The sequence below is a fragment of the Grus americana genome, chromosome 9, assembly GCF_028858705.1.
Source record: "Grus americana isolate bGruAme1 chromosome 9, bGruAme1.mat, whole genome shotgun sequence".
In the NCBI taxonomy this organism is placed as follows: Eukaryota; Metazoa; Chordata; class Aves; order Gruiformes; family Gruidae; genus Grus; species Grus americana.
In genome coordinates, this window is record NC_072860.1 from 3,346,317 (window position 1) to 3,367,030 (window position 20,714).

General features: G+C 38.9%; 1 protein-coding gene across 4 annotated transcripts in view; it reads right to left on the minus strand.

The window, feature by feature from the left end:
• WDR33 (WD repeat domain 33) overlaps nucleotides 1–20,714 on the minus strand; it is a 71,058-nt gene that overhangs the window by 8,547 nt on the left and 41,797 nt on the right. The window contains exons 8-19 of one of the 4 annotated variants that reach the window (XM_054835974.1): nucleotides 11,684–11,810; nucleotides 10,976–11,130; nucleotides 10,786–10,864; nucleotides 10,158–10,268; nucleotides 9,240–9,334; nucleotides 9,011–9,019; nucleotides 8,272–8,358; nucleotides 7,882–8,021; nucleotides 7,368–7,520; nucleotides 5,960–7,009; nucleotides 1,298–1,400; nucleotides 560–1,022 (exon numbers count right to left, since the gene is read on the minus strand). In XM_054835974.1, coding sequence (XP_054691949.1) covers nucleotides 560–1,022; nucleotides 1,298–1,400; nucleotides 5,960–7,009; nucleotides 7,368–7,520; nucleotides 7,882–8,021; nucleotides 8,272–8,358; nucleotides 9,011–9,019; nucleotides 9,240–9,334; nucleotides 10,158–10,268; nucleotides 10,786–10,864; nucleotides 10,976–11,130; nucleotides 11,684–11,810 — 2,572 coding nt within the window. Of the gene's footprint in view, nucleotides 1–559; nucleotides 1,023–1,297; nucleotides 1,401–5,959; nucleotides 7,010–7,367; nucleotides 7,521–7,881; nucleotides 8,022–8,271; nucleotides 8,359–8,467; nucleotides 9,020–9,239; nucleotides 9,335–10,157; nucleotides 10,269–10,785; nucleotides 10,865–10,975; nucleotides 11,131–11,683; nucleotides 11,811–17,699; nucleotides 20,557–20,714 lie in introns of those variants that run through there. The other 3 variants (XM_054835970.1, XR_008578351.1, XM_054835972.1) reach the window with 3 other exon arrangements.

Sequence of the window (20,714 nt, forward strand, 5' to 3'; positions counted from 1 at the left end):
ATAAGTCAGAAAGAGAAATAAAATTTCTACAAGCAAAACCATGAGAAAATAGTCTCAACAGTCCAACAGATGCTGTAGCTCTGCCCCTTATATTTGATAGTAGGATCACTGTTCTGCTCCTTACAAGTATATTACATCTCATTCTACAGTCTCTACAGTCACGCTGTAGTTTGTGACTGGAGACAAAGTCTCAAAATCCACTTCTAGTGTTCAAAGTTTGTCACTTTAACCTTCAAGTCTCCTCTCAGTTTTCATCAAAACGGTCTCAAATCTTCATCCTGTGTCACTGGATCTTCTCTACAAATTTCCTCCCTTCTCTTTACTTACTGTTTAAAGACACGGAAGCTGCTGTGTACAATGACCATTTTTCAAGTTTTCTTCTATTACTGAATGATTTTTATGGACTCTATACTCAGGTATATTAGAGTTTTCATTTCCTTATTGGTTTCCAGTTTATAAATCTGAAACAGATAGACTCCTTAATGAAAAGGAAACCAGGAAGAAAGAGTTCCCTCCATTTACCCTTTAACCCAAAAAAGATGAGGACATTTATTCTTACCTCTCATCTCGTCTTCCTCGGAACCGTGCATCCTCAGGATCCCGTGGATATCTATCATCTGAAGGTCTCCGTCCTTCCCAAGCACCAGGAGGCCCACGGTTTGAACCCCCTCCTTCAAATTCCCTGTGATCAGGAGGAAAGGGAGGCCCAGGTCCACCTCGTCTCCATTTTTCGTCTTGCAATGGCGGGCCTCCTCTTCCCTCAAATTCCCGTAATCGATGGCCAAATCTCTTATCTGGATGGAAGTCGTCACGGAAGTCATCTGGTCGATCAAAGTCATCATGGAAATCTGGGTGAGGTCCTCGTCTATCTGGCATGCCCCTGCTGTCTCTACCATCACCCCACTCCTGGCCACCTCGAAACAACCCTCTCTCAGGCCCATGATCAGGACCACCACTGTTCTGGTCGTGCCTTCTATCTGAGAGAGGGCCCATGTGATGGTTTGGTGGACCACGGGAGTCACCTTGAGGGAAAAAATCATAGCAGATTTCTGTAACGTTCTCTAAAAACGCTCTAGGATGCTCTAGTTCGTACAGTTCTACAAAGCATACACCATACATTGCACATTCAATAGTTTTTTGGGGAAAACTTCTCCTCTATATTCCAGCCCAAGTCTATGGGAGCTTTCCTCTCAGCCAAGGCCCTGTGCTCTGCTGTAGCCTTTTCTGTCTAGAGGCACTACACTGGAACAGCCTCTTTTAGGAGAATTACAGAAGAAGAGACAACATATTTAATTACCTTTATTAAGACCAGGTCCTTGGTTGTGAGGGCCAAGACGACCTTGTCCTCCCTGCTGCCCCAGTCCTGGTATCAGTGGTGGAGGACCTGGGTTCTGTCCGTCCTATGAGCATATAATAAAAGAAGCCACGTGAATTGCCATGTGTGAGTATTTTTGCTTTTAAGCATTTTGTAAGGGGGGAAAACGATTTTCTTTACACAAAGACTGCATCTTCACAGGGCTTACAATACAAACAGCTGATTTTTCCAATGGTTTCAGCCTAATTTTTCAGATGTTCACATCAGTAATGATTTTCAGTCACTGAGAAACATGATCTTATAGGAAACTTAGCATTTCAAGGACTACTATTTTATCCGTAACAACCAAAGATGATAAAGCTCATATTCTAGCTGCCTGTTAGAGAAGATGAGGAAAGTGTTTCTATTTGTTTGAAAAATATCAGGTACTGATTTATATGCAGTTATAGAGCTGCATAGAACAAAGGCTTCCTTTGGAAATGAACAAAAATTTGAAACAATGAAAAAATATCAAGAATGTCGAGATAGGGGGGACAACAACAGAGCCGTAAGAGAACTTCTCCTATAAACCTTTGTAAACTGTTCATGTGGAAAACCACACATTTCATTTTTAACGTGCTGGCAAAGTTTGGTTTTCTGAATTCTAAGATCAAAAGAAAGTACTAATACGTGGCTAAGCACCATGAGACAAGTTGTTCATGGGTTAAGCAGCAATGACAGGGCGAAAGGCAGAAGCTGCAGTCACCTGCTTTTCTCAAGCAGAAACAGGAGAGTGAGCAGAGGTTTGTGTAAGTTTTACAATCCCGAAGGAAAAAAATAAAGTATATATAAAGTCTTTTGTTATTTTCCCTCTTTTTTGTGAACGTTAAAGGACAAAATACTGTTCTTTAAATGCAGCTACTGTCACAGACCCATCAAAGATTTCTACAGGTACGATGGTTACCCTGGACCCACTATATGGTAACATTGGTTGGGAAACAATGTGCTTGAACTGTCCGGTTCTGCCTTTAAACAGCAAAGGCCAGACAAAACGTCATTGTTTGCGGTTTGGACTTGACCAGAACTGAAAGGAGGCACGTACATAATTTACAATGTAGCAAGGAGACCCAACAATAAAAAGCTGCAAGATTGCTATACAAACCAAACCAAAATAAAATCCCCCCCAAACCCATACCAGAAAACCCTAAACACGTACAAGTCTAATATGTAAGATTTAGACTTGGCATTCATATTGCCTTGTAAAAATCCCTCCAGTCTGCAGGTAGTTTGTAAATAAAAACCTATACTCAATCACTGTCATTGTACTCATAATTACACTGCTTAATCTATGAATCAAAATTAAATAATTTTCATGCTCTACATTTATTTTTGAGAAACACTACCTTTTTTTTTCTGGTTGTAGAGAAGCAGTAAGTTCATTTGTATATTTTTCCCATCATATCTTGAAATACTGGTTTGAAATTAAACATTTCTATTCAACTGCAATATAGGCGATAAACACAAAAAAGCACACAAATACATACTACAAACATCATATTTGCATGAAGTAATTTTGTAAGGACTTTGGAAAAAAAAGCCCAAAATAAAAGTCCAATGCCTATTTAAAAAAAAACCCAACCAAAAAATACTTTCCTAGTGACTAAATGTTGACTTGAGTCCAGAACAAATAAATTCCCCGACTAGGAAAGATCCAGCTATCACAGTGCTTCTGCCATTCTTGTCCAAAACCTTGCTGGGGTTCCATGATTTCTGATGTATTTACCATACGCTTACTTACAACAAACTTTATTGAACTTCTTAAATTTACGCCACTAGTGTTTAACCAAAGCAGCAGTTTTTAGCACTCACTAACTGAGTTTCCTTAGCATTTAGCAAAAACCTCTATTCCAAACAAATCACGCTTTGACAAGATAAGACGACAGAGCTGTAACACTGCATTTTCACATGCCTTTCATTTCAAAGTACATTCTGGACCCCAAACTGGGCTCAAAACTGAAAACCAAATACATACAGCTGAGGAGATACTGCACTAAAAGCTGTAAATGGCCTTGCGTACCCCGCTGCTTGAGGCGGGTACGTCTGGAGCACCCCACACCACCTCCGCCATCGGCTCAGGGATTCCCCGGCACGGGCTGCGGTTCTGTACAAGTCAGATAAGCTGGTGCGGCAGAATGCAACCGCTCCACGGTACCGGTGTATCTGCTCTATATATGCAAATGGCACAGCCATTTTATGATAGCCATCTGTATTAATTAAAACTATGCACGGAAGGGGGAAAGAATTCTTTGTATTCACCCAGAAGAAAAATTTGCATTTCTTCTAAAATACTGCACAAGCTCTTAAAGTTTGTCTTTATGTGGACAAGAGACTTGGCCTGAAGTATTCACACCTCACTCAATCAGTAAATGAAAGGAAATTCAGCACTTCTATCTCAAAGGAATGCGAGAAGATCAAATACAAATTAGCAATAGCAAAAGAGCTCCAAAGCACTACTGCTAACTTGGGAATATTCTATTTATCCATCTGCATTTTAATATCAGCGCGCCCATCTCCAGAATAAGATTTTGACAATCATATTTCAGGCAAGTTCCTTCTCATAAACAGTTCACTATTCCGTTTCACGTTTGCAGCAGGTAGCAGAGCTCACGTTCAGGAAGAGCCGGACATCTCGCCCACACTCTCTGCAGTGAACCTCTGCTTGCCAATATATAACGGATGCAGGTAACAGTGGTATCTTATATGGAGATTAACCTTTACAAATACATACACAGGTTCAGTATTAATGCCACAAGCCCTTGATAAAGCAGATATATATTCATACCCTCCTGCTACTGAAAAGGAAGGCAAGTGATTTGTACAAGTTCACATAAAAGATAAATATAAAATTCAGAACAAAAAACAAGCTAAAGCCTATTGTTTTTTAAAAAAATCACAGATAGGGCCTTTTTAAATAGGAACTATTACATTCATATTACAAAGAAGCAAACTGGAGTAAAAACTGACATTATGAATTTTAAAATCTGTTCATTTTTAAAAGATGTTACCATACTAAAGCTGCACAAGGAAGGAAAAATGGTCAAAAATACCTTGCTTTGTCTTTAATATCTGTAAAAGACTTTGAGATAGCAGTGTTCACTGAAAATATCCAGCCACCTGTCAAAAGCAACTTACTGAATTCTGACCAGAGTGTTAGCAGCAGGATCAGACAAGGACAGCCCTACACATATATGTAACCATACGGACACTTTTATACACACACGAGCTTGGTAATTATTCTCAAAGCAGAAAAGTTAGTCTCCCTGGGACAGCAGTGAAAAACACCATGCTAGTTTAAGTTAGATAGTGCTGGAAACAACTCTTGTTCGCTTAACTTTGATGCTTTTGAAATCTCAGCAATAGTGTCACATTAACAGATTTCTGGAAGGAATTATTGCTGATTTGTAAAAAAACCTATTCAGATAAAAAACACAATCTGAAGGCTACTCTGCTGCAATCTCAAATGGAATCACTGAGCTAAAGCTCATTTCAATATGTCATCACTCATTGTGATTGGTACTGGACTACACACTAAGGACTATATGAATACTTGTCTAAAGCTTTAACTAGAACACTGAGTACAAGTCTAAGAGATTTAATTCTGTTTAAAAAACCCCACACATTTTTTAAAAATTAAGTAGAATTTTTTTCAAACATCCCCTTCAAAATTCACCTTAAAGCTGAAGGCAATCAAGAGAAATTTTAAGTACAGAATCAGTGCCATACAAATAGGAACTTGTACAAGCTAATAAATACAGAAAGCTCTGCATTATCTGTCGTAGATCAGAAGATGGAATAAGCCCATTATGACAGACACTGAAGCGGGCAGAGCAGGTTGTACTCGGTGCTGAACCAGACTTAATCAAAGTCTGATTTGATTCCTGCTGAATTAATTGGTTCACTCCAGTATTCCAGGTCAGCTAAGCACAAGTATATTGCTGAGCTGGGGAACCCTCCTGGAGCTGAATGCCAAGGCAGCACAGCACAGGGACATCTAATCGGCAGCGCAGCGCTCAGCACACATCCAGGCCATGCTCAGCAGTTCCAGCTCAGTGCTTACCTTGCCAGACCTGGGCCAGTCCTACCCAAACCTGGCTGATACCTGTGCACCCTCTCGTGCTTCTTGGCAAATGGTGCACTAACGAGTTAACAGCGTGCAACATCAATCTCAATTCGTGCTCCAGAAAGTACAAAAGCGGCTAAATGATTTCTATACCAAGGCAGGAAGCAGGATAACTGTGTTCCTGTGCGCTTAGTTTGAACTGGTAAGTTCAACCAAACCTAAGCTAATTCCAGGTGTGTCAGCAGCATCCATGGTAAATTCATCCCATAGTTTGGATAAACTACTCTGGGACAACTGAGGGTTGGCAATAATTTGCTTTAATTAATACATATGAGTTTTCTTATGTTCAGTTTGCTTAAATTCAACTTTTCTTAGTGCTTACCTACTACATAACTCTTTTCATTATAATTTAAGTTTTCCTGAGGCCTCAGTCTTGCAAGTGTATCGAACCTTCAGCCTCTCAGCTCTTGCTCTGCGTTTCTACAGCGTGACATTATCATTCCTACGTTCTTAACACTTGTCTTGTTATACAGACCAACACATACCTGATTAAATGGGGGACGAGGCCCATCACCCAACAGAGGCGTTTTCTGCTGCTGGAAAGGCAGAGGGCCCTGGGAAGGGTGCGGCCCCCTTGAAGGGTTCGGTTGTCCCTGAGGTCCTTGCATGTTTCCTTGAGGCCCTACTAAAGAGCCTTGTGGAGGTCCCTGCTGGCCTTGTGGACCTGGTGGCCCACGCATTTCTTGTGGCGGTCCTAACATTGTACCTTGAGGCGGGGGTCCCTGGAGGCCCCTCATCTCCTGGGGACCGTGTCCTAGTAAACCACTTTGCATATGAGGACCTCTCATTTCTTGCGGATGACCCATCATCATCCCTTGCGGAGCAGGTCCCTGGTTATCTCTGGGTCCTGGTGGACCCTGCATCCCTCTTGGATTAAGTCCCATCAAAGGCCCTTGAGATATAGGGCCCTGCATCCCTTGAGATCCTGGAGCTCCTTGCATGCCATGAGGAAGAGGTCCTTGCATTCCTCGGGGACCAGGTGGCCCTTGCATTCCTTGACCACCAGGGGGACCTTGAGGACCCAGGTGACCTTGTGGGCCAGGTGGCCCCTGTGGTCCTAAATGAGTCTGAGACCCAGGTAGACCCTGTGGTCCTAAGTGGCCTTGTGGGCCAGCATTACCCTGTGGACCTGGAGGCCCCATTGGCCCATGAGGACCAGGATGTCTCTGCATTCCTTGATGTCCATGTAAATCCTGAGGCCGTGGCATTCCTTGTGGAGGTCCTTGAGGGCCTGGAGGTCCTTGTGGTCCCATGAACCCTTGTGGACCTGCACCTCCTTGGTGTAACGGAGGACCTTGAGGTCCCATTTGTCCTTGGGGTCCTGGAGGTCTGAACTGTCCTTGTGGACCAGGAGGTCCCATCTGAGGCATATTCATTGGCATCTGCTGAGGTGGAAGGGGCTGCTGAAATCCTTGAGGCATTTGTGACATTGGGCCTTGCCCTGGAAAAGGCTGGGGTCCATGAAGAGAGCCTCCTGGAGGTGGCGGCTGCACTTGCTCAGCTTGCTTTTGCGCAAGTCTCTCAATCTTCAATTGCTGTCCAAAAAGAGACCCAGAAAATCAACTAAGCATGGAAGTATGTGTAACAACTAAAAACCAAAAGCAATCATGTCATTTCTCGCGAGTTTAAAAAGAGTTAGTGCTTTTCTCTTCATTAACAGAAATACAACTAAAGAGATCCATAGATCAGTATTAGTTAACTGAAATGTGGGGGCCTCACTGAAGGCTTCATAGCATCATGCATAAAGTCAAATATCTTGTTTGATTAAGATTTTTTTTTGAAAAAAGGTGAAAACTGTACTGCAAAAACAAGCTACACGTTTTAGTGTTGAGGTCCATATATATCACACAGAGCACTAAACCAAATTGCTAATAACTGTCTTTATGTACATACCTCCAGGAGTTGCGGGTTTGTGTACTGAAGTGCTGCCATTTCCTGTTCAATCTCCGCCTGTGTCTTCTTTTTCTCCTCCAGCTTAATATCTTCCTTTCTATCATTCAGTGGCTCAGGTGGGGGAGGCAAAGGAACTTTATTCTGCATCCAGGCCTATAAAGAACAGTAAACACCAGATGAATTCTGTGGAACGACATGTACGCAATATATTGCTGCACTGGGAAAGCATATGCTGGAACGCTGTGTAGTATGGACATTCAGAAGCTAAAACCAATGCTGAATAAGACTTTGTATCTTGTAACATTCTATTTTCCATGTACAGATACAAGGGATTTAACCAAACATTTTATGCTTAAATAGTAATTAAACTAACTACTATGCTAAATTATTTTGCACTGGGTGTTGATATAAAAGAGCTGATACTGGAAATCTAAAACATTTCAACAGCCACACACTTTTGGAAACTGGGAAAATAACAAGTTGTTCTCCTGTTCACTGTGTATCAGGTACTAACCTGCTGAAACTGGGCTGGTATTGGTTTTGCATAGGGCACTTTTTTCTGTGGCACCTTCTTTTGGTCCTTTTGCATTACTTCCTCCATTCCCCAGTCCAGTCCCGGGATTGTCATTTCAATATCGTTGGACTCATCTTTCCCTTTAGCACAAGGAAGACAAATGGTTAGAGCAAGGCAGGTTTACAGAAAGATCCTGTTACTCTCTTTACAGCTTATTTAGCAAAAGAGACCAAGAGGTTTTCAACTCTTCCTTCTTTACATGGGAAGCATACACAACACAGAACTTTAGAAAAAAGCATCTGCACTACCCAAATATATGAAAGGAATGAAAGAGAAGTCACACAGTATCTGTATGGCTCAGGAAAATACTTCCCCATAGCTCCTACTTACCCATCTGCTCTTGTTCCATGGCTATTTTCAATTGTTCAGGTATTCCCATCCCAGGAATAACTGCTAGGCTGTTGGGTTCCAAATCATCTAGAGAAAAACAATAAATATTTATACTTGGAACATTTTTATTTACATAATTTTCTCCCTTTGGATTCTCACATGCTTTTACCATTGGTATCACTACATATTTCACAGCTGGTGGGTCACTTTTTAATTCCATACAGGAATTATAGGATACTGAAAGAACTGCAAATTCAGATTCATAAATATACACCAAAAGGTGTGAAACTATGTCCTTTCAGGAAAGTTACATTTTGGGTAGGAGCTCAGAAAAGGAAATAACCCATACCTATTCCTATTTTTGTTATAACAATTCTATATATTTTAAAACTTAAATTGGATTAAAGTGCTGCATTTTAATTAACATTTCCAAACACAAAAGAGCAAATAATAAAAAATCTAAAGAAACGGATGCAGCCTCAGAGATCAAAAGGTTGCTGAGGCACGCCATAGAGCTGGGCAACCTTGAGCAGCCTAAAATTACCCAGATAAATCCTTAAAAGGGGGTAAAGTTTTAAGATTTTAGTCAAGTCCAATAATTTGAAAGATTTTCTTGCTGTAGTTCAGGACCGTGGGAAGCCTTGAAGTCATGTCAAGTTTTCAGGATGAAAAGTCAACTGGAGATATTGCCAGAGGGAGGACCAAACCTCCTTCCTGTCAGTGACAGAGCAGGTCTTACCTCCCGGAGCTGTGAAAACAAAAGAAAACTCATTGTTGGAATGGTGATTGCTGATAACATGGAGAATAAAATCATCCTCGTTAAAAAAATATCTTTGTCTAGGTAGTCACCAATGCTATAATACTGTTTCATCGTCTCACCCAGAAGCTGCACCCTAGTGTCAGCTAACGACCTAAGCTTGTTCCTGACCTCAACCCTCTTTCTTTCATATTGAGGGAAATTGCCTTACCATATTCCACACCATCCTCTGACATCCCAGGCAGCAGATTCAAGTTGTAACGATCTCGCATTTTATCCCCAGGCCGATTTCTAGTCCAAAACTTGCTGTCAAAAGGAAGTTATATGATCTCAATAAAGGGTCAAGAGTATTAACTACTTGTAATCTAATTAGTTCTTTAATCTTTAGTGTGCTATCTTGATTATATAAGGATTCAACTCTTGCTAAATCAAGTTCAGCACTAGATCTGAACATTACGTGTGAGGTTCAAACCAAAATAAAAACCCCCAACAATTATCATATTGAATTATATAGTTACAATTCAGAAGATACTTAAAAGTATAAGGGGTATAAGTACAAGGCATCAACATTGGATCCCGAAGAGATATATTCCTAGGGCATTCCAAAAACTTCTCACTCAATTCAAATATATTTATATACAACTAAACTTGCTAATTCATAAATCCACATACACAGATTTAGTCCATTTATAAAATGCTCCACCTTTACAGCATGTTCAACCTAAAAGCATAAACTATATGCCTCCAAACATGTTTGCAATGTGAAAAGACAGACGTGACCAGCAGATGATCTGCGGGAAAAATGCTGTGAAGAATATTTCTTCAGCAAGAAACTACAATTCTTTTTTAAAAATTTCTTCAGGAGATTTCAAAGCTTACACAAACCCAAAATCCTAGCATTTTTTAAAGGCCTCCTTAGATGAAGGACAAGACAGTAGACTCTACCTTTTAATGTACAATGTCAATGCCTTCCCCTTTAGGTAAGTTTGTCTCTCTGCTTTGCCCATTGATTGTGCATCAGAATCATCCCAATCTCTTTTTTGTTCACTGATGCCATGCACCTTTGTAGTTTCTAAATGTACATACAGTCCCTTAGATTTTAATTTTTTTTTTCAATACTTGAAAATACCTGGTGTGATCATTTGAGCCCGAACAGAGAATGTGTCCAAGGGGATGCCATGCCAGACTCCAGATCATTCCCTCATGGGCCATTTCCATTCCACCAACCTCTTTCTCAACCCTGATGCATTAAAAAAAAAAAAAAAAAAAAAATCAGTCATCACACAGGTGAATATCTGCTACAGATACAATACAAAACTTTTGCTATTCAGTTGTTCTTCTGTCCCATATTTTGCCAAACTTAAGCCTCTGTTATTTTTCTGTTGAGTCAATTGATAGTTCCCAGTTGTTCTTAATAGGGAATTCAGTAATGCAGGGATTTTTAATTGTACATTTAGAAACAAAATAATTACAACATCTCAGAACGAGCTCTAAGAAACTACAGTTTCAACCATTCATCACCCTCTCAACAAAAGACTATTTTCTGCACAAGCAATTGTATCCTTTAAAATATACCTGCACAGGAAAAATTCTTCATAAATGAAGTATATTCACAAACTTCCTCAGGTATAGAGAAAAACTATTACCATAGATGTGCCCGTTAAATACAGACTCAAAGGTGAAAAGTATACGTTTAGTATAATAGCTTGCGCATCTGACCAACATCTTTCCAACGTGTTGATGAAAATGCCACATACCCAACGTGCCAGAACAACAAAGAGCCATCAGATCCTCCGCTGGCAAACAGCCCTTCATGAACAGGATGCCAAGCCACAGCTGAAATATAAAGTAAGCCACAATCAGAAAGTTTAATGCTAGGATTTCTAATGAACTTAAATTTAGTCCAAACTTATTAATAAAAATCCACATAATATAACAAATTCTGACCTGTGGCCTCCTTCTTGTGACCCCTGAAGACCTGAAGTTCTTCCTTCAGATTACGAATGTCAAAGAGCTTACAGAGATGGTCACGAGAAGCTGTTAGCAGCCAGTTGCCATTCAGATTCAGTTTCACCTCCATCACTGTGTTTTTATGAGCATGTCTGCAAGCAGAGAAAGAGACTGTTTTTCCTGATACTGATTTCTCAGATACAAATGAAAACGTGCTAATTTACCAGTCCCAAATATTCAGGTCAGTAACAAAGTAGTTCATGCTTTCTGTGCAAAGGCCCTATGCCTTAATCCTGTTCTTCTGTATTTCAGAGCAACTGGTAGGGCTCATTGAGAAAGTATTCAGTTACTGGGCATGTTTCTACTGCAGCGTAAGACATTTTTCATCAGCCAGATGAAACATCTCATTTGTGTTTCCATACCTCAATTCTGTTTTCCAAATGAGAACTGTGTGACTAGCAGGTCTATGGAGAAGGACAAAGTAAACTTAAATAAGGAATATTAAAGTCACAATTTTCCAAGTATAGACTTGACTTCATCTAACCTCTAGATTTTCTGGCACAGCTAAAGCACTAGCTTTATATTTGAAGCAATTGTGTATGGCTGAAAAGATGTGAGGCAAAAAGCTAAGAAGGGAATTAAAAAAATAAAATGATGCAGTTAGCTTATATTTGAGCGAATTAAAGTTTGTGGGCAAGAACTTACAGTGTGGCAAGGCTCTGGCCGGTCTTTGGATCCCAGAACTTGATGGGCTGTTGGCTATCTTTACTTCCTGATACAACTAATCCCTTTGTTGGATGCCAGTCAACACATTTCACATCTGCTCCATGTCCTGTTAAGAAGATAAAAATTGTTCATTTTGAGATTTCACAGACACTGAAAAGACACTGAAAAATTAAAGGGTGTATACCTTATTAAGTGTAATGTAAAGCAGAATGAAAAACATCACAGAGCACAGGTCACAAAACACAAAATCAAACTAAATAAAAACTCTTCTGAGTTATTTAGGTTGCATTCCTTCCCACTAATCACTGGGAGCATCTTGTCCTCAGATTACGCCCTCAGACCAAGCTCGCTTCAACATAACAATTCTCCAGAAATTTCTGCTCAAACTGGTATTTTTCTTAAGGCTTTGGCCCTATACAATATTTTAAATGTAACACTGATGAAGCATTTGTATGGAGATGATAAGGGAAAAAAACGCTGTGACACTTCACCTTCTGTGAAATATCGTAGAAATGAAAGGCAAATACATATTTGTTCCTATCCTATCAGTACTACCCTTTTGCTGTCCTGTCAGAAAATAAGCAAAGAAATTTAAATTATGGATCTGAAAACTATATTAGCATAGGATAAAAAAAAAATCATACGAGATGTAACCTCTTATCAGGTCAGAGGGATTCAGGTTTTTCTAACGCTCAAGAGTTAGGAGAGAAAAACCCTCGTGATATCATTTCATTTTAGATAGCCTGGCTGACCTCGACAGAGAATCAGTGCTGCTCAGATGATCTAAAAATCTGTCAAGAAATGCCTGTTCCTGCTACACAACAAAATGAGGTTTCTGTGCTGAACTACAGGGATTTAGAGAAGAAATAACAAATGATAATTTCTTTCTCCAATCTCTCTCCATGCCAGCCCACTTCAAGGGAAAGCCAACAGTAATAGTCAATGCCAGAAAAATGAGGCAGCATGCAGTAATGAAAGAAAAAAAGCAAGATGAGAAAGGAAGGACTGTCTGCAACATAAAGGCACTGAAGTTATAAAATGATATGGAAGAACGGTAGCATGTTCCATGAAAGACAAAGGGTTCCCATCAGAGTCAGACAGCTCCCACAAGTACTGCTTTGCTACATGGTGGAACACGTAACTTCAAGCAGCACAAGCTGTCTTAATATAGGCCTCAATTCGACAAGATATTAAAAATTAATATCAGTTGAAATTTTCCAGAGGCCACAGAAAAATCAAATTAGCATAAGCAATATACTTCTATCTTAAAATAAAAGCAAAATGTTAACACTATAGAGCACTCTCTCCATCAAATGAGTGCAACTTTCCTCCTCTCTGGAGGAAAGGACAGACAGGGAATTGATTTTTGACCCAAGAAAAAATGAATACAGCTTTGGTAAGTATATGGGGAACAGCTTTAAGGACTCATTGACGATATGGATGAAGGAACCCAACTCTCCTCCCCCAGCCACAGTAGGTAGAATTGCCCTTGGAATATGCAGGGTCTCACAGAAGAGCAGGATCCTCAAGTTGCAAAGACTAGAAATGAACGTGCTCACAAGGAAGTGCTCTGGTGGTCCGTCCTACCGACGGAGGGGCACTTCGAGATGGATTGTCTCCCCTCCCTCTGGCTCTTCTGATGCAGAAAGAAATGAAAGGCACTGCCTGTCTGGATTTGCTCTGACTAAATCTCTCTCAACTAAAACACAAAGCTGAACGCTGAGCAAACCTTGCTTCCAAGTGTTTATTTGGGAGGAACGACTTGGCCAGTATTAAGGGACAAAGAGCTCCTCCTCCACAGTGGAAGGCAATTCATGCTTGCAGATTTTCAGCTGATGATATTCTGTAGATACTTTCTGTCCTGCAGCCCCCAGGGAAAGAGGGGATTTAAATTCAAATGTTCCATTACAATTATAATAACTGGTTGAACCGTATGGAAATGCGTTCAGACTAGAATACTTATTCTAGGCCAAGACCTGGGAATCGGACTCTCCTCTGGTACAGAACCCCTGTCACCAAACACCATGCTCAGAGAACCTTAATTCATGCCAATCTCTGAAGTTTACCTTCCTTATTTGCTGACTCTAAACAGCTTTTGCTCAGTAACTTCAACAGTCACACGCATGTCTTATCTAGGAGAGCCAGGATGGGAATTCCTCTCTGAACACCACCTGCACCCTTTCTGCCCCGAGCCCCTGACTGTAAAATGCATAGATGTTATAGCATTTCCCTGTCTTATAGGGACGCTGTATGGATAAATGAATTGAAATGCACAAGTTGTTTAGAAATCAAGGTAACGGAAAGCCTATAAACAAACTGAAATGAAAGACAAGGTACTAAGCCAAACTCATTTAAAATCACGAGTTAATGCCTGAGCATAAAACAATATACTTGTCAGTTTTACTTACAACTTTTTATAACCTTTTACAAATCTGCAGGAAAAAAAATAAACACAAGTATGTAGATTCTTTAAAAAGTTCAGATACAAAAGTATTTCTCTAATAATACTTCTCATATGCATAATACATTTTTGAACCGACTGTAGTCATAACCCTGTTAATTAAAATACTGATTGTTAATACTTTTAGCCAACTTATGTGAAGGGTTTTTCTTTAAAAGACACTGAACAGAAATACTGACTGGTGAAAGGAATAACAAGCTATAATAAGATTATGTGTAATAGCATTTGATCAAATTTAGCATGTCACAAGTCCAGAAATGTACACATAAATCAAGGACTCGATTTTTTTCCCTGCTCTAATTTCTGCAGATGTGACTTAGTGAAGGTAATATATGGTGCAAAAAAGTTGGTTTGGATCATCATCTTTTATTACAGTCTATAACATATCTATATATTTTATAATGCAACTGTGTATAAACTATCAATTACAGATCTATCATATTTATTGCTGTAGTTATTTTTTTTCTTTCTACTAGGAATGAGCCCCATTCTGAAGGCACATAAATTGGAAAGAGGATGTTATAGATGATACGGATTTCTAGATCCTTCTCCGCAATTTTTTGGATGTATATACACACAGCATCTTGTACTTTTTTTAACATTGATGTTTCAAAGAAAATGTATATTTGTAACAGCATATATTTTAAAGAATGAACATTATAATTTAACTGCAACAATACTGTTTCTTTCTCTTTGAGAGAACTCTTGTTTTCTTGGGTTTTATTTTTTAATGCACATGGTTCTTTTATGCTGTTTTAAATAGGGAGTAAATAGCACTGCATGGCCTCCACTTGAATCGGTCAGAATTTTCATCACCACACAGTAACATTTACCCTTCTGTAATACATCTCCAAAAGAATAAAGCATCTTTTTGTAGGGGACTATTTCCAAGGGATCTGCAAAGAGACATCAGGTCTTACTATCTTTCAAGCTGAGGTTCTCTACACCCAAAAGAAGGGAGAGGGGGAAAAAAAAAAAAAAAAAAAAAAAAAGACCTGCATGTCAAAGACAACAGAAAACATTATTATGTTTTCTACATAATTCCCTTAGAATTTGTTAGTTGCTTCCAGTCTGTTAGGCAAATTGGATTATTCTTCCTGTTCCATTTTTATGGAAGGCTTTTAAAATGTTGCCTGACAGTTACCCATTCCCCTAGCAATTCCCTGCTTCTCTGTAAAGCTGACTTAGGAACTGAATACCTCATATCTACATGAACCTAGGTACTGTTTTAGTAACACCAATCAGGTTAGAAATAAGGGTAAGAATATATTTTAACTCCACTGAGTGTTCTTTGTCCTATCCCCGTATGTGAACTATGCTCCTCTTGAAAGCTGTCCTGTGAGCTCTTTCACTTCCTGGTCTCCACTCCAAGAATTAATACCGCAGAAACCCTCCGTCTACAGATACACAGTATACCTTTTCTTTTTAGCACGATGTGGGAGGTTGGTGAATAAGAAATTACAGGGAAAAACTCCTTTCAGTCTTCAGTGGATTAAGAACAATGCTTCCCACCATACTTTCAGACCTCTGTCCCATACACTCAAGTTTTACTTTCCTTTATTTGCTCACCATCTCTTTCTAGCTCTCTGCTAGTTTATTAAACATGGTATCTAGAGAGACTGCTAGAGTTTTAATCTACCTACAGGGAATGTCTCCTAGATCATAATTATTCCTCTAAACCAGCAGCAGAATGGGACATGATTAAGCCTTGTTTAAAAATCCAATTGTGGATTATTGGGTTTTTTTACAGTTCTATAATCATACTAAGTTTTCCTCCCAGACAAAAGCTCTTATAACAGGATTGTTTGTCTTCATCATCTGTGAAATGAGAAGGTTAAAAAATAACAATCAGTAAACACTAATGAAACAGGTGTGGGTAAAGAAGTGATTTGTTCACTGAGATTACCCAGAACGGTTATTCAGTCCCCAAAATGCGTTTCCATAAATGAGTTTAGAATTTATATGTGCTAGTTCCAACAGAACTTACACCACTCAGTGAATAGTTTGAATTCTACAAAATCCTAAAACACTAGCAGAAAAAAAAAGTTTGCGCTTAATGCTAGCTGTGTGCTCGCACAGCTTGCATAACTTCAAATGCACTGCAAAGAATCATGAAAAAAATCTTGTTCTATTACATGTAGTTACCAGTAATGGCATGCAGTGATCTGAATTCTTTACAGCTGTTGAAATTCAATGACAATGTCTTCTGTACAGGTTTACAGCGAGGGGAAGAAATCCAGCTGCATCCTGGTGCATGAGGGAACTGGGTCAAGCAGGGTTCAGTCTTGAAACTAATGGGACTACTCACATGTTAAACTTAAAGTGAATGTTTAAATTCTTCAGTGAATTGAAGGCAGAATGCTGAGCAACTTCCAAAGCTGAAATGCATTGCTTTGAACAGAAACAAAAGTTACACAACCGAAAATGTCTACAGTTTTAGATTTGTGGTGTCAGTTGGTTTTTTGCTTGGTTTTGTTTTTAATCATTATGTTTATGCTATAATCTACAAACACTGGAGAGACACCTTTCTTTTTTAGACGTATTTGCTTTTTCCTAACTCCTGAATTTATTTTTGAGCATTATCACTACTTACACCCAATCAGGTTATTTCCTGTACGTGTTGTAAAACATATAGAGAAAAAAACAATTTTGACAGCAGGTTGTGTAACAGCCCAGTAATGGAAACAGCATCTGTAACATGCTAAGAGCTGTTTCAACATTCTCTTAGAAGTGAGAACTATACGAAAATGAATTAAGTATGCATGTTTCACATTTTCTAATCAGAAGACATAGTTAAGTCACATCTAGACTGATCACAGATAATTATCAAGTTGAGTATGTAAAAATACTACAAAATTTGCACTAATTTTGCTTATTTCAGTGTCCAGATTTTCTAACTTACCACCACTTTTATGCACTTAATCAAAAAACCTATGTGTAACATTAAGTGCATCTCTGTCACAGAGAGTTCATGTATGTGACAATGCTTTAAAATGCAGCATAATGTTTAGTGCAATACAGAAGTCATGATTTCTAATTAAGAAGTCATCATTAAATAGAAAGCCATCAGGAAGCTCAGAGCTAGCTCAAGAGAAATGACAGGAAAAGTAGGGGAAAAAGTATAAAAGGGAAGGATACACCAAATAAAAAAACCTGTCCAACACCTTCTTATTCAATATATATATGCTAGTGCTTAGCAGTAATGGCAGCTGAATTCAAGGACAAAGGCAGGTTTTCGTCACAGTTAGAGTTAAATTATTTATGAATAGCAGACTGGATTCTACTTCGCACTTAGGCGCAGTTATCTATTAAAATTCTTATGGCATAATACTTAATTCCTTTGCAGGTTCCTCAGAGAACTAAGAGGGTTTTTTTAACTGGCAAAAGGTAGAACAACATCATTTTTTTATTTTTTGCTGGTCACATTATCTGTAAAGTAGCTGGGACTAGATGTTCTTTTCTGTTCAAAAATTAGCCAGCCTACTTTGAAAGCAGCAACACACTTGCTTTTCATTGACAGAAAAATATTTATTTACAATGGTATTTACATTTAATGATATTAAAAATAAATCTTGTACAAGAAACATTAAAAATGAACAGCAATTGTAAGAAAAATTCTCATGCTTCATAACAAACAGCTGACAGGAGCAAAAAAACCCCACTCCCTCAGAGAGAAACTGTCCCACAATTTTCTATTGCTTTCTGGCACCTTCCTTTCAAGTAGCTGGTACTAGCCACTGGATCTGAAAGAGCTTGCACTGCCTCTGGTGAGTGTTTACTGTCTTAAGCCATCAGACAAGACTGATCTCTAGTTTAACGTGGCACGGCAATTACTACGTAATGCCGTATAAAAAAGGGGAGAGCATAGCCGTGTCCAGGAATAGAACAACTGGCTGTCCTTCAAGGGAAGAAAAACCATGAACTTTGCAGATGAGAAATTCAATGATTTTGTCAATCATTAGTCTGCAGTTCCCAGAGATTTGTGGCTTTATAGCTGGGTACAGAATCAGTTTGCTGGGCAGCATGTTTTTTTTGTAAAAACAAACAAAAAAATATCCCCCAAAAGTGTGAGCTTTCATGTTAAAGTGTTCCCAGTCAAGTCCTCCAAACATGAACTAAACAATTGTTTTGGAGTCTGCTCACTGCCTGTACCATCAACTTAAAAAAAAAATCAATCTAATTAGAATGTCAAATAATTTGAGGCCTCACAATCACGGTTTATCTCAAAAGTAACTATTTAACTACTGCTCAGTCAGAACATACACATATTTTATGAACTGAGAACAAAGGGGGCATGTGTTAAAAACTAATGCCTGAAGCTAAGCTTTTAGTAAGGGATGTAATTTTAAGATGCTCTGGTTCTAGAGTAGCTTCAGTGAGGTTTTTTTTAAACACATACTTAAGAAACTAGTTTTATTCAGTAATTATTGAAAATTTTGGCTGGTGCATTCACTTGCTGCCATCTAGGTGTCAAAATCCCCTTTCCACCTGCAGACTTTTGTCAAGCCTTTGCCTGTTACACCTATGTGAAACACCACTACGCACAGCCAGCCAAAGTTTAATATTTTTACTGAATACTACAAGAAGTAATAGAAAGAAGGGATGTCAGAAACACAGTATTGGTTAAGACATATTTTTAAATTAACTTGAAGCTAATAAAGAAACTTTGGTGCATCCTCAAATTCAGCATGGCAATTTAGTGAAAGGAGGGAAAAGGAAGGAAATCAGAGGACACTCTGCAGAACTTAGTACTGGCTTGCCTCAAGCTCTGTGCTCTGCTCATAATTTCAGTCAAGGTTGTAAATGGCAGAGTTCTCAGGGAAGAGAACAAATACTTCCAGAAAAGCTAGGAGTAACCATTATTAATAATTTTCAGTACTTATTTCCTTTAACATCCTGCTGGATGTTCATTAAAGTTCTGCTGGTGATTATGGCTGTTGCAAGAGGAAAGCATAGTCCAGATATCTAGTTTAGAGATTAATTCAAGTTTCAAACCACTGTCTGGGCACAAGACCAGACACCACTCTCAGCAAGCTGCTAAAATTTAAGAAAAAAATTTGTGGATCCCAGTGAAAGAAGTTACAAGAAGTCTTTTACTGTTATATAACTTGATATACTCTTAGTTCCCAGTGAACCCAGAATCTTTTAATAAAAACACCCAACATAGAAGGACTGACAAGATCTTTCAGTCAACTTGATCTTCCTTCATCGGAAGAACAGATTTCAGGGTGTTTTTATGGTTAAGACTACAGGGCAGGATCCTACTTTTTTACATCCCATTGACAGGAGAGATACTATCAAATCTCTTGTCTACCAGACAAGTAAATTACTTTTAAAGACAGCCATGGTCATCTGGCTACTCAGTTCAGCCAGCTTCTCACTTTAAGGGACAGCAAGTTTGTAGGAAAACACTCTTCCTTCTTGCCAACCAAAAAAGGCATGTAAGCTACTTTTGATAGCCAGTCTACCAATACAGAACATCCCATGAGTATGAGTATTATCATTTTAAGTAATCATGAGTTTAGTTACACAGAAGTTAGAAAAACTATTTTCTTTGGTTCTAGGGTAAATACTGCATGAGCACTGGCTCTCAGTAATAAATGAACAGCAGTCAGCCCAGAGGTGGGGCAGGGGGACAACAGAGAGATTATCAAACTTTGTATAGAGTCTAGGAAAAGATTTATTTGTATCAGTCAATAATCCAGACAATTAGCAAGTATAAGAGACCCAAGAAGGGATATACAGATAGAGGCCATTTAACTTGCTCTTTGTATTTTACAATACCACCAAGACTGAGCGAACTAGGAAGCAGCAGGTCTACTGAAGTAAACTGCTGGCAGAAAGCAGAACAGAGAATATTGGCCTAAGCTACAAAGCACTACTCTTTCTACACAGAGATGAAGCTGAACAGACAGGATAATTTTCATCTCAAGCACAAAGGACCAATTTTCAAGCAAATGAAATATAAAAGGGTTGTAAATTATGAGGACAGAAACACACACAATGAGCAGAGTACCACAAACTAAAACAAAGACCCCGGCATGAAATATCACATGGTGACTTACGAACACATCTAATCTAGTGGCGATCTCGGGGCTAATGACACAGCAAAACTAATTAAAAAAAATCAGTGCAAAAATATAATTAAAATGCAGGAGCAAAACAATGACTTGAATAGTGTTACGGAAACGTAATAGACATAATACCTGCCACTGACATTTCAATCCAGCAGCAAAGAAAAGATGAGCTCAGGCAAGAGACGGAAACAAGGAATGTTTTGCCACAGTCTTACTTCAAATTTTCGCACGAGTGCTCTTATTTCCTCTTATTTTCCTGTGCTTTCCTATATCACTACCACCATATCTGTGGACTCAGTCCTCTTTCCGGCCACCTGTTCATTTTGGAATTTAAGAAAGTCTTTTCCTCTTAAAGAATTAAAGACAATACTGAAGTCCCTATTGAAGCAGAGGAACACAAACGCTTTTTATTTCTGTTTCAATTCTAAAAATAGGTCCCCTATTAAACAACTGTTTTGTAGAATGTGGCTGT